We start from the raw sequence: 14,465 nt of genomic DNA on the forward strand, positions 1-14,465 counted from the left end.
GAACTGGCATTGCTAATACTTCAGTGAGTTTAGAACAACTATTTCCATGTTTGTATCTTCTATTTATTTTTGGGAGGGGCAGACAGAGTCTCTCTTTGTCGCTTAGGCTGGGGTGCAGTGACATGATCTCGGCTCACTGCAACTTCTGCCTCCCTTGGATTCTTGTGCCTCAACCTCCCGAGTAGCTGGGATTACAGGCGTGGGGGCACTGTGCTGAGCTAATTTTTTTGTGCTCCTGGTAGAGTGAGGATTTCTCCATGTTGGCCAGGCTGGTCATGAACTTCTGGGCTCAAGTGATCTGCCTGCCTCTGCCTCCCAAGGCTCTGGGATTACAGGCATGAGCCACCACGACTTACCTCAATTCTATTTTTAACCTTGTATGTACACATTTCCTGTAGTTGCAATTATACCATAGAGGGTCTTAAATTCTTTTTTACTTAGGCCTTTTCTGTTTTACCATTATGTTTATTATTTTAATAGATGACAACGTAATGCATTTTGTCTTAATTTACCGTGTAACCATTATATTTTTTGGAGGTTGCTTTTCTTTGGTACATTTGAATAATGTTACCATTGGCGTCTTCACAGAACTGTTTCTGTTGAATGATTTCCTTAGGATAAATTCTCAGTAGTGGAGGAGACTGGGACAAAGTCAATTAATTACTCATGCTCTGTGTTTCTTCAGTGCTTTTAAAGGGGGACTCATTTTGCTTACAACTGCTAACATTTGATTTCCTATGTATATTTAAAAAGCATTTGTATGTGTTATTTTGCCATTCGGTAAATTTTAAGAAGTTAACCTTACTTTGCGTCAGTCCAGTGAAAAAAATACTTTGCTGTACTGTGGAAGAAACTTGAATCGCTTAGAAGTTGTCATTGAAAATATTTGTTTATGGAAGGGAAAACTCTTTTTCCTCTTCTTAACCCTCAGAGAGCTTTCTAAATGGAATATTTTACCTTTGTCAGCACATGTAAGTTACCTACTTGTGAGAAGGGAACTGATTAACCTGTGATATTTTTGCTGAAGATTTGTATGTCATTCAATAAGCCGTATATGCTCAGCACCTACTAACGGTAGGAATCACTATGAGAGATAGGAAAGCATTGAAAATATATCCCTGGAAAAATTGGTAATGCCAAAAGATCTGTTCAAAAAAGAATGTATCCAAAAAAGTTAAGACAAGCAACAGTTACTGTGAAGCATCATATAGAGCACCATAGTCCAGGGGCCAAAGAAGTCAGTAGAGTCTGGGCAGTAGAGGAATTCCATATATTAGTGAATGTGAGATTAAGTATATAGTGAGGACATTAACACACAATTCTAATTTCTGTTAGGCAGAACGCTCCCCTACCCTGATGCCACAGCCTTTCACATTTTCTAAACCTTAGTGACCTCTGATCTCCATCTGCCTCATCAGCATTCACCAGCCTTTGCTTTTCTTTCAGTCAGTCACATGTTGGCTGAATTTATTTCACTTTGGTACTCTAGGACCTTGAGAGACAAGTTCATTACAAGGCCAAGTCCCAGGATTTCTTTAGGTTATGTTCAGGGGATGCAGATGTTCTTTGGATGACCTTTCTACTTACTAAGTTAGACTTCTGAAAGAGAAAGCTACCTGCCACAGGCTTTCCCTGAGAGCATTAAGTTGGGCAAATTTAATAACTAAATGGAAGTGTGTACATTAGGGTTCCTGGTCAAGGTTGACTCTAGGTAGTGATCCGATTTTCTTGGGATGCCTTTCTAAATATTCTTTTAGCCTAAAGCACGTGGCTTGATACTTCTGTTGATTAAGCTCATGTCTACTTATAGTCATCCAGTGAGAACGTGTAGTGTGGTGAGATGATAACTTGGTCTTTGGTCTTCATCATTTGAACTCGTTTTGGTTTTGTCTTGTCCCTTCCTTGAGCATTTTGGGTGTTTTTAATCCTATTTGGTGAATGAACCACATCAGTTTTCTGTGAAAGACCAAGTTGGAAAAAACAGAACACCCCCAAAAGGATTTATTTTTTTAGAAAATCATGGCTTACTATGGTAGAACACAATATTGTTTTCATACATGTACACTTGAAACCAAATTTTTAAAATTTGTTTTTTAAAAAAATAGCTGTGGTAACATTAAACTGTCACCAAATCAGTGTGTTCACTTGTGCTTCTGTGCTCGCCAGTCTTCTCACACCTCTTCTGGTTTCAAGTCTCAAGGCCTGACATAGACAGAAGGGCTTGCAGATTCTCTTTCTTTACAGTTCAGTCTTCAGCAACTTGAGAGCTTTCTTCATGTTGTCAAGCACTAATAGAGGATAAAAGTAGGAGAGTCAAGACACCATCATAATTTATATCAGTAGACATAATAAATCCCAAAATTGGGCACCCTATTCATTATTTAATGGGGTGATTTCTTTTTTGAGACAAGTCTCACTCTGTCACTCAGGCTGGCATGCAGTGGTGCAGTCTCTGCTCAATGCAACCTCTGCCTCCTGGGTTCAAGTGATTTCTTCAGCCTTAGCCTCCCAAGTAGTCGGGATAAGAGGTGTCCTTCACCACGCCCAGCTAATTTTTGTATTTTTGGTAGAGACAGAGTTGCTATGTTGCCCAGGCTGGTCTCAAACTCCTGAGCTCAAGTGACCTACCCACCTCGGCCTCCCAAAGTGCTGGGAATATAGGCGTGAGCCACCGTACCCAGCCTAATAGGGTGCTTTTTAATCATGAGGTGAATATTTGCTAATCTTATTGTAATTTTTGAAACATTGTATGAAATGGCTTTTGTGACCATCTAGTTTTCTAGTGTATTCACTCCTTCCAGATACTTCATCTCCAACCCTCACTTCCAAAAGAATCCTTTTATGAGCTCTATCAGCAGAAAATAATTTTGGCTTATTTAGAAGTAAATTTTAAATTATATTTAAAATAAATGTCTATTGGATATGTGCAGCTACTGTAAATTCTTTTAGAAGTAGGGGAAATATAAATAATAGCAAACCAAATGCTTTATGCACATGAATTCTTTAATCCTCATAAAACGCTATTAGAACTGTATATATGCATAATGAAACAGGCAGAGGGAGGCTGAGTAGCTCGCTCAAAGTCACACAGCTACCAAGTAATGGAGCTAGTGTTCCAGAGTCCAAACTCTAGGTCACTGTTTCTTCAACAGCAATTCATCAAAATGAGGTATGTGATCTACTAAAAATAAGACGTCCACGTGATAGGCACTGAATGGCCTCATTCACTCTTCCTACAAATATTTATTAAGTGCCTGTTCTACAAGGCATTATGATATTACCTGTATAGGAAACCTGCCTTTGAAGAGCTTAGTCTTATTAAAATGTATAGTGTTATCTCAAGAATGGCTGACACTACTTGAAATGTGCTTCCCCTCATCCAGCACACATTGGAAACGTTGCTAATGGACCATGATGATCTCTCCTGTTTCCTAGACACGGCCTCACTTTTCTTCCCAACGTTACATTCTGAGTCAGCACTGGCCAATAGAAATATCTGTGATGATGGAATTGTTCTGTGTCTGAGCATTGACACTTGTGATGTGGCTAGTGTGACTGAAGAAATGAAATTCCAACTTAAATAGCAACATGTGGCGAATGGTTACCATATTGGACAGTGCAGTTCTAGGCAGCCACAACTCATTGAAGGGAGTTGGTTCCTAGGATAAAACCCAATTTTCTTTCCGGAGGACTCATCAGATGTCCCAGCTAGGTACAGTCTTGCACTGAGGTACCTCATCTGCCTTAAGTCAGTCACTCTCTTTTTTTCCGTTCCTGGCAACCACAGGGAAGGTGATTTTCTTGGCAACCATTTGGATCATCTTTCCTACTGATCTCTAAAGTGAACCTGAATTTAATTTTAAGCTGGACTACATGCTTTCACTTTTGTTATTTAAAAAATTAAAACATGCAGATGATTACAATGATTACACTCAGTTCTGTGATAGAAGGAGTGTGTGCTACTGTACTGAAGAGAAAACCTGAAAATTAGGAAATGTCATAGAATCCTCCTAGAGAAAGATACTTAATCTGAATAATTCATCTTCCATGGAGAGTAAAAACAAATAAACCTGAGATGGAAAAAGAGTGTGATTTGCCTGAGGATGCAAGGCTAGTTAGGGTCAAACTGAGTCTGGGGTGCCCCTAAGCCTGGCTCTCTATCACTTTATTGCTATCTCTACAGCAGTAAAGGTGTTCAACCCTTGGCCAACATCCCAGTTGAAGGTAACACTTACACAGAGCTGTATCTGAAGGTTCGTATGCATAGAGACGATTTGAGTATCTTCCGGTGATATCAGCTCTAACTGTCAGAGACGGGTCTGCAAAGATAAACGAAGCAAAAGGGAATGGAATGCTTTGTTTTCAAATAACCTCTGTCTGCTGCCCAGCCCCTGTCAGTTAGTAGCAAATGCAGGGCTGGAAGCATCAACAGCTGTGCAGTGCTATTTGTGGTGAAGGTTAGGAACCCTTGGGTCCTATCTACAGCAATCTGAAAACAGAGTAATATATACTTAGGGTGACATGCTGTTTAGTTTTTTTGGTGAAAACATTAGCATTCTCCACTGTAAAATTATTTTAAATTCTTGAAATGATTATGTTGTAGTTTACATGTTTCTAGATCATTAGAAACCCACATCCAATGCTGGTTTTCAAAACGAGTATTTTTTTCAAAACGAGTATTTTTTTCAAAAATAGTTAAACGCAAATCCTTAACAACAGCAAAATTCAAATAAACATATAGTACTGTCACTATATTTTACTTTATTGTTAATTAGCCTCATTTTTAAAAGTAGAGATGATCTTCTCTTAGGTATACATATATTCCTCTAAATTTAAATCCATCTTGTCATGTTTTATATTTAACTTGAAGTGATCTAATTAATGGGAAAAATGGGTATTTTAAAATTAAGGTGCATCCAAGAAGGAAGCGTGAGCATACAGAGAGGTCTGGAAACTGTGCCTTGAGAGAAGTAATCAAAAGAACCTAGGACACGTGTCCTGAAAACGAGACACGAAGGACACGTGAGAACCATGTGGATGTTTGCAAAGTCTGTCGCTGGTACTGGAGTGGGCAATCTGTCATTTCAGAATGTTGAACTAAGGCCAGAAACATAAATTACAAGAAGCAGATGTACATTTATTCAGCAGATTTAAGACCGACTATCCTTCTGTTTGGTGCGCAGGATACAAAGACACGGTCTAATCTTTGTAAGAAATTAACCTAAGAAGGGCCTTTTAAATACCCAACTAGCAGCTCACAACCCTGGCTGCACATTGGAATCATCTGCAGAGCTGTAAATACTGTGGATGCCTTCGTCCCCCGCCAGAGATTCTGATTTAATTGGTTGTAGGTGTGGCCTGGGCAACTTGATTTATAAAATCCCCCAGGTGATTCTAACACTTAGCCGGGGTGACGGCTATGGAGCTGGAAAAGCAAGCTGCCTTGGAGCTGGTTCTTAGGACCGAAGGAATTGAATATTAAAATGCTCTTCCACAGGGATGCTGTAAAAAGAATTCCTTTACAAGGTATGACCAGACAGCCTATAAATTCCCTTTCAATGTTAGCATTCCAAATGTTCTGAATTCTATCAGAACTAAACTTATAAAGTTCGTGCTTTAGTTCAGCCTTCCTTTTTTTCTATCTCTTGTTTTTCTTTTGCCTGTTTTATACATTCATTGTAACTTTAATTACACAGGTGAATCATGATTAGAGTGAACGCTTCTAAGTTATGAATTTCATTATGGATTGTCCTTAAATTAGTATGACTTTGAACAAAGCCAAACTCAGTACATTTAGTAATTCAACACATATTGATGGAGAGCCTACCACAGGGTCATGTTGGAAATATCACGGTGAGCAGAAATAGATACATTCTCTGCCATAGGGGCTTATAGTTCAATGTGGGAATATTTATTACATAACCACCCCCAAAATGCAAAATTATTCCAGAGGAAAGTACGACTAAAAAGAGAAATACAGTACCACAAGAGCACCTGGCAGGGATTTCACCAGGTCAGTGAATGATGATGATTGGTGAGTTAATGATGTGAAGCTGGGGGACAGAAGGTAGTGGGGAAAAGTACTAGTGGCAGGAAGGAGCATGTGGCTCCTTTCATTTCTCTTTCCTACCTTGTATTCCTTTTTTTTTTTTTTTTTTTTTTTTTTTTTTTTTTTTTTTTTTTTTTTTTTTTTTTTTTTTTTGTTTTTTTTTGAGACAGAGTCTGGCTGTGTCGCCCAGGCTGGAGTGCAGTGGCACCATCTTGCAACCTCTACCTCCCGGGTTCAAGCAATTCTCAGGCCTCAGCCGCCCAGGTAGCTGAGATTACAGGGGCCTGCCACCATGTCTGGCTAATTTTTTTGTGTTTTTAGCAGAGACAGGGTTTTACCATGTTGGCTGGCTGGTGTTGAACTCCTGACCTCAAGTGACCCTCCTTGGCCTCTCAAAGTGCTAGGATTACAGGCATGAGCCACCCCGCCCTGCCTTTTCCTTTCTTAAGAGTAATGATTAAAAATATCAGGTAGAAAAATCTAACACACAAATCAAGAGTTTGCTAGATTAAAAAATAAATATTTGCAGGCTTCTTGTAGTCAGGAAGTTTATCAATATGTTTAAATAGCGAATCCCTATTCGCTTTGTTCTCAGATGTACTATAGCAGAAGATGAAAAGTTACAATTAGCATGTGAGAAAAGAAAGTGTTCTGTGGAAATAGGTAGAAGCTCACATTTTCTAAAGAAAATATATTGTGGAACTGGCTGGGGCCGGTGGCTCATGCCTGTAATCTCAGCACTTTGGGAGGCCGAGGTGGGCAGATCACAAGGTCAAGAGATTGAGACCATCCTGGCCAACTTGGTGAAACCCCATCTCTCCTAAAAATAAAAAAAATTAGCTGGGTATGTTGGTGCATGCCTGTAGTCCCAACTATTCTGGAGGCAGAGGTAGGAGAATAGCTTCAATCTGGGAGGCAGAGGTTGCAGTGAGCCGAGATCGTACCCGCTGCACTCGGGCCTAGTGACAGAGCGAGAATCCGTCTGAAAAAGAAAAAGTACACATGAAACTTAAGGAATGTCATACTCCTTGCTAGAGCTTAGTGATGACCTTGGCCATGGCAAAGTGGCAAGGGACAGTGGGGAGGAGAGAAGGAAGATGGCAGCACTGAGTTTCAGAGTTATCTCATTATCACTTCCACTTACCAACAAACATAATCCTGGGGACATACTGGCCATCAGGAGAAAGGTGTTTGTCAGTTGTTTCATACTAAGATAAAAAGAAAAGCATCTTTTAGTTTACTTTTCAGTTATTTTCAAACTTGTTAATACAAGAATCTGTCTATTTCCGACCAGGCACCCTAAGATATTAAAATGCACCTCTCTTCCACAAAGAGTTTATTGTATAGATGAGGAGACAAGTTATAAGCATGAAATAATAAATAAGATAGAGCAAAACATGAGATAAAGTGCTGAATGGATGTGATAAAGAGCAAAAAATTTAAGGGAGAATTTGGAAGGAGTTCCTGTGTTTGGGGAAAACATCTTGGATGAAGTAAGAGGATATTAAGGAAGAAAACAGATGTAGATGTCATTTCTAGAGAAATTAGACAAATATGAGATTTTCTTGACTATCCATTCATCAATTTTTTTAGAACTGTATTTAGCAATGCACAGTGCTTATCTTTAATGAGTGCATACTCTATTGAGAGATAGAGGTAGGAAAATGAATATTAATGATTCAGTGGGTGAGATGTTATGGTGTAGGATATGCAGGTTCAGTGGGTGCCCTGAGGAAAACCTTTAGCCCGGAATGCAGATTGCACCCTGGACTATGAGTTTCTGAAGTGGATAAGGAGGAATCTTTAAAAATGAGCAGGAGTCAATTATGTGGAAAGAAAGCCACTCCAGGGAGGAAGAGGACAGGCTGAGCATTTTCTCCTATGGCCAAGTGCTGAGGAAGGACTAAGTTTGGGGGACGCTCAAGGGCAGTGGTGAGAAGATGCTAGAGCTGTTTCAGGAGCAAGCTTAGGAATGACTTTGCACACCATGCCATAGTGTTTTCCTTTGTTCCGAAATAGGTAAGAACCACTGGAGGGATGTTAGAGGAGGAATTGTGAGCCCTATTCGGTCTGTAAAGCAATTACTCTGACAGCCACGTGGGATTAGACAGGTTTATCTTGCAGACTTGGAGCCATTTAGTCGTATTACAGTAAGCCAGGGAAAGTGAAAGAGGCTTACTAAAATAGTGGTCCTGAGTTTATAGAGAAGTGACTAATAGCAGGAATGCTTGGGATTTAGAAGCACAGGGCTTCTTGAATGCTGTGGGTGAGTAGGAGAGTCTAATCTAGCACAGTACCAATTTCAGTAAAATAGGAAATAGAGAAAGAAAAGCTATTGGAAAAGCCCAAACCAAGATGATTAATGCAGCATGGAACATACTGAGTTTAAGCTGATCATGAGATATCTGAAATATGCTTGGATAGGTAAGTTGGATGTTGTTTCATGTTTGCATAAGATGCAGGAATTATTAGTGTGTTGGAATTGATTAAAGGCAGTTGTAGATGAAGTTGTCCACTGAATATAAAATATGGAAAGAGAAAGGGGTCAAGTAGAGGGTCATCATGCCACATTAAGAAGTAGGAAGAGGAAGAGGAGCCATAGAAGAGAGGCAAAGAAGAGCTACTGGTATGGAGTACTCTTTAAGGAAGCCAGCCTGTGAAGAGGAAGGGCTGGGGACTCAAAAGGACATATGAATAGGTAGAGTGACTTTTCATTTGTTTGCTTTTAGAAGAAAAATGAAATGTTGGTATATGGTAAAAAGAATTTGCAGAGACAGAAAGCCTGAGCATCATGAGGGGTGGTGGTGAAGGAAGCTGGGAATGCATGAAGCTAAGGCACAAGAGGCATGATTAGAGTTGGCCAGAGAGCTATCTCCTCCCGAGAGAAAGGTGACCAGGATTAAGAATGGGTGTAGAGAAGCCAGGACTGCAGAGGGATGGGCACAGCAAGTAACAAAAACCCTCCAGTTACTATAGCAACAGAAAACATTCTGACTATAGGAGAGAATTTTTCAGACAAACTAAGATGATTAATTACTAAATAAAAACAGACCTGCCAAATGGATTATTAATAAAATGAAATATCTTTCTTCTCTCTAATCTATGAGATGGGATATTTGGAAGCAATCCCAGTTAATGTGGTATGACTAAGATGTATAGGAAAAATGAATCATTCATTTCAAGTAATGAGCCATAGAGAAATGTTAGTAATGATGTAAAGGAAACTTACAACCAGATTGAGGAGGACAAACTGCTCTGCGAGCTTCTGGATTTCTTTGTTCTCAGCAAACGCTTTCTTTAAAGCTATAACATAAAGAAAAATCATTAAATATCCAACTTAGCCTTGGTTAAAAGCCTTGCTCTATTTTAAGTTAAATTGCATTTTATTTATTGATTGAATGTGTTTTAAATACAATATTCTACTTTGGCCTTTTAGCAAATGATAAGTGAATTTACATCCACGGCATTGACTAGCTCTGCTTTCTATTCACTCACTCATCCTTCATTCATCAATTTATTTTTTTTCCATCTCATATTTATTGAATGGCTGCCATGTGTTATAAGCACTGTGTTATGTCCTAGGGATAGTGCAGTGGAAAGAAAAAGCATTTTTCTTTTTATAGAGCTCCAATGCTTGCATGGGAGACAAACCATAAACAAAGAAATTAATAGATGGTAATTTCAGGTAGCGATATGTACTTTGAAGAAAAATAAAGCAAAGCAAGGGGTTTAAAAACTGAGTGGTCAGGGCAGATCTTCCTGGGGAGGTAACATTGGAGTGAGGGAGTGATCCACTTTGGGGTAGGTCACTGTGGGTAGGGGAAACTGCAGCAGCAAAAGCTGTGAGGTGGGAATGAGCTCAGATGGGGAAGGAACAGCATGAAGGCCAGGCTAGAGAGAGTGAAGAAAGCAAGAGGAGAGTGGTAGGAAGGGAGAGATAGCCATTGGCCAGATTCCGTCAGCCTCATAGCGTGTGGTCAGGAATTTGGATTTAATTCTGTGATAAGAAGCCACTTGAACACCTGAGAGATAGGATCTGATTTATGTTTACCAGCCTCACTCTGGCTGCTGTGTGGACTGGCTGTCGGGTGGCCAGGTAGGTGACTGTTATAGGAGTCTAGACACGATCTGATCTTGGCTTAGACCAGGGCAGCAGCATGGAGGCAATAGGAAGGGACTGGATTTGGGCCCAGTGCAAAATGAAAAATTTCTTTTTATCCAGAAGAGAAAATCCTTTTAATCCTTCAGCAAGTCTCTGTGAAAACAGTATGCTTACAATAAAAGTGAGAAGGGAGCACCCAAAATACCCTCTAGAGGCTTGCTATGTCATTCAGCATTAACTGCCTCATCTCCTGTGTGTGAATGGCCAACGAATGACAGGAAGTCCATTTGACAGTAATTCAGTAATTCCTTTTCACCACTGCTGCCAGCTGAAGTTCTCACTGCTTCCAGAGACCAAGAAAAAGTCTAGTATAGTTGCAAAGATGACTGTATTTCCTGTGAGAAGAAGTGTACAAGCTCCCCACTTAATCAGATCTGCTCTGGCAAATACGACAGGGAGTCCAAATGCTGACACACAATGCCTGTTGTAAGAAAGATGGCAAGTTCCTTACAAGCGTTACTCAGGGCGTCTGTATCATTCACTAATTTTCTTGCTATGCAGTATGGAATAGGTGAGAGGATGTAGAAAAATAGAACCAAGAGGGGCCAGTATTTGTTGTATATTGTAAAATGAAAGTGTAGAGCCCCTTGTTTAAGAATCACTAAGAATTTTAAGACAATGATAGCAGAGTTGAAACTAAGTGTGGGAACCTTCTGAGCCCTGGGCCCTGTGTGGTGGCACAGACTTCATGCCCAGGAAGCTGGTGCTGGTTTAAGAATATATTTTGAAGATAAAGCCAGTATTTGCTGGTGTATTGAATGTGGACTGTAAGAGAAATCAGGAAGTGAAGATGAATCCTAAAGCTAGTTTTTCAAAATATGTACTAATGGTTATAACAAAATGTGGATATTTGACGTTACTTTGTAATGTGTTTTTTACTATATAATCTTTTTTATGCAACTGTGGTTCTAAGGATACAAACATGAGTGATCTGAACCCTGGCCGCAAGACTAAAAGCCTATAAAGTAAATCATATTTAGAAGAATAAAGTACCTTGACTGTGTGGGCATTCATCCAAATGATGAATAATCATCAAGGGTTTGTTGCTTTAAAAGACAAAGAGAGATTAGACAAATTTTAATGAGTAAGATTTCACATATATCTTGATGTCACTAGGTGGTGCTCTTGAGAGCTTTGAGAGAGCTCTAAGTAACCCTGATCTTTACCTTGTCTTGGATTTGTATAAAGCTTCTTCATATGTCTGAGTCCAGATGAGTTGATCACCCCAACCTAGAATGAAATGAATCAGTATATTTGAAGCTTTTGTAAATTCAGATCCAGGGCTGTTGAAAAGCAATGGTAAAGACTGGGATAAAGATACACCTGATACTAAAGAAGAAGAAAAGCCCTTAGAAAAAGTGGAAATAATTATAAACAATGATAAATCTAGAAGCAATGCAACTAAAAATAACCTGGCACCAGGTTAGCACAAGGTTTAAGCCCCAAGAGAGGAAATCTTTTCCAATTTAGTAGCAGTTGAAAGCCAACAAGAAACTGACTCCTACCTCTGGAGAGGGTCTGGGGCAGTTTGGGTCGAGAGTCCTTCGTGTCCTTTTTAGCTCCAGGTTTGACCGTGGTATCTTTGGCCAGAGTGTAGGAGAGGGCCACAAGGAGCAAGAATGCTGACACTGAAATTTTCTCCATGGCAATTCTAGTATGGAAAACCAACCAAAATCAGTAAAGCGAAAAGTAACCAGCAGTCTTCAGGGTCTGCAGGTTGCCCCACAGTGGTGGAATATGCCAGAAAGTGAGGCTCTGCTGAGACTGGACATATGAGATGGGAGTCAACAGCTCTGTTCAATGGGATTTTCCTAAGAATACAGAAGGTCTTTGACTTACAATTGAGTAATGTTGCAATAAACCCCAGGTAAGCTAAAAATATTGTAAGTCAAAATCAGAGTAGTTTCTCCTTTCCCAGGGTCTTACTTTCTGTGGTTTCAGCTCTCCACGGTCAGCTGCAGTCCAAAATAGATGAGCACAGTGCAATAAGATATTTTGAAAGAGGACCAAATTCACCTAACTTTCATTACAAGATACTGTTGTAAGTGTTCTTTTGTTAGCTCTTGATAATCTTTTACTGTGCTTAATTTATAATTTCAACTTTATCAGAGATATGTACATATAGGAAAAAACAGCAAATGTAGTGTTTGGTACTAATCTACAGCTTTAGGCATCCACCGAGAGTCATGGACCATTACCCCCACGGATGAGGGGAACTACTCTAATACACCTAACCTGGAAACCACGGCTGACCCTACCTTACACATGCTCAGAACACTCACATTAGCCTACAGTTGAGAAAAGCCATCCAACACAAAGCCCATTTTATAGTAAAGTGTTGAATGTCTCAAGAAATTTTTATGAATATTGTATTGGAAGTAAAAACCAGAATGGTTGTATGGATACTTGACATACAGTTTCTACTGAATGTGTATTGCTTTTGTGCCATAATAAAGTAAAAAAAAAATTAAGTAAAACCATTGTAAGTTGTAACTGTCTGCATATAGTATGGATATCTGTCTATTGATCCACATAGATACAGATAAAAAGATAAAGATTTCTATAGAGTTATCTATATAGATATACATTTATATAGAAATAGATATATATAGATATATTTTAAGAAAATAGATGTATATACTCTAGTAGCTAAGAAAATTTACATTTAATTTTTTTGGAGACAAGGTCTCACTCTGTTGCCCAGGCTGGAGTGCAGTGGCACAACCTTGACTCACTGCAACTTCCAACTCCTGGTTTCAAGTGATCCTCCCTCTTCAGCCTCCCAAATAGCTGGGACTACAGGCACATGCCACCATACTTGGCTATTGTGTGTGTGTGTGTGTGTGTGTGTGTGTGTGTATGTATGTGTGTTTTAGTAGAGATGGAGTATTGTCATGTTTCTCGGGCTGGTCTCAAACTTCTAGGCTCAAGCCATTTGCCTGCCCTGGCAAATCCCAAAGTGCTGGAATTACAGGCATGATTCACCATGCCCGGCCTCACACTTTAATGTTATATTTAAAAAATAAAGTACTGTACTAGAAGGCAGGTTAGGGGTTACCCCCTCTTTTCTCACCTCCCCAGTGCTTCCTTGTATGGATGAAGAATCTGAAGTTCAGAGAGAGAAAGATGTGTGAGATGGCTTCAGAACAAAGCCTTCTGGATCTTGTTATTTTGTAGTGCTAGCTCCTATCTTCCCTCCCTGAAACAATTATCCTAAACATACACACTTCTCGAACCTTAAATTAAATGGGGACATTGCCATTGAAGAAGAAGATTAAAACGGTTCTTAACTTCATTTAGAATGTGCCAACTGTGTCACTTATCTGAAGGCTACCTATACACCTCTCTCCCTAGTGTAACATTTACTCAAACTCTATTAGCTCTGGGTTAACTAAAACACACCAATGCCATGTTCTTTCCATCGAAACAACTCTTTGACCCTCTGTATGGGCAGGGTATAGGTAGGTGATAGTGGGCATACAAGTTAGTGCACGAAAGTATTTGGTGCAATTTATAACAGAGAAATAAGCCCCAAGGATCTCTCTCTCTGTCTCTTTTCTTTTTTCTTTAAACAGTCTTGCTCTGTCACCCAGGCTGGAGTGCAGTGGCGCAATCACAGCTCAACACAGCCTCTTCCTCCCGGATTCAGGTGATTCTCATGCCTCAGTCTTTCAAGTGGCTGGGACTGCAGGCATGAGCCACCATGCCCATCTAATTTTTTAGCAGAGAGTGGTTCACCATGTTGGCCAGGGTCGTCTCCAACTCCTGACCTCAAGCAATCTGCCTGCCTCAGCCTCCCAAAGTGCTGGGATTACAGGCATGAGCTACCACGACCAGCCAATATCTTAATTAAATTACCTTTTTTAATGCTATTCCACAGTTGATTCCCAGGAAAAGCTAAAGCCTTTTAACAGAAAAGTAAATGGCAAGATAAGTTTTGTGAGTGCGGAGGGAGGGAGGGAGGGAAGGAGCAAAGTGAGTTGCTCTAGCAAGTCACTAAGATTGTCCAAGGGGCTGTAACATGGAAGGCTGGAGACTTGGGATTCTGGTAAAGGGAAATACTACAAGGGCTAAAAGGGACATGTGAAACCACAGCACCCAACTCTAGTATTGCTATAGGTTTTGAATGAACTCAAACTCTGCAAAGGAATTAGTATTTTTAAGACAGAAGTTTTTCATAATCTAGTATCTTTAGTGGAAACCTTTGCTAAGCATGAGCTGATTTTTTTTTCTTTTTAAAGGTGTTGCGAAGTT

The 14,465-nt window shown here is 39.8% G+C and overlaps 1 protein-coding gene across 2 annotated transcripts in view; it reads right to left on the reverse strand.

The window, feature by feature from the left end:
• Window positions 1-1,971: 1,971 nt before the first annotated feature.
• Window positions 1,972-14,465, reverse strand: part of AGR2 (anterior gradient 2, protein disulphide isomerase family member) — a 14,480-nt gene continuing 1,986 nt past the window's right edge. For both annotated transcript variants that reach the window (XM_017526917.1, XM_017526918.1), the window contains exons 2-8: window positions 11,717-11,862; window positions 11,378-11,441; window positions 11,205-11,257; window positions 9,279-9,352; window positions 7,194-7,257; window positions 4,236-4,319; window positions 1,972-2,288 (exon numbers count right to left, since the gene is read on the reverse strand). In XM_017526917.1, coding sequence (XP_017382406.1) covers window positions 2,239-2,288; window positions 4,236-4,319; window positions 7,194-7,257; window positions 9,279-9,352; window positions 11,205-11,257; window positions 11,378-11,441; window positions 11,717-11,855 — 528 coding nt within the window. In that variant the 5' untranslated portion in view covers window positions 11,856-11,862 and the 3' untranslated portion in view covers window positions 1,972-2,238. The remainder of the gene's footprint in view (window positions 2,289-4,235; window positions 4,320-7,193; window positions 7,258-9,278; window positions 9,353-11,204; window positions 11,258-11,377; window positions 11,442-11,716; window positions 11,863-14,465) is intronic.

This window comes from Cebus imitator, unplaced genomic scaffold, assembly GCF_001604975.1.
Source record: "Cebus imitator isolate Cc_AM_T3 unplaced genomic scaffold, Cebus_imitator-1.0 Scaffold45, whole genome shotgun sequence".
NCBI lineage: Eukaryota > Metazoa > Chordata > Mammalia > Primates > Cebidae > Cebus > Cebus imitator.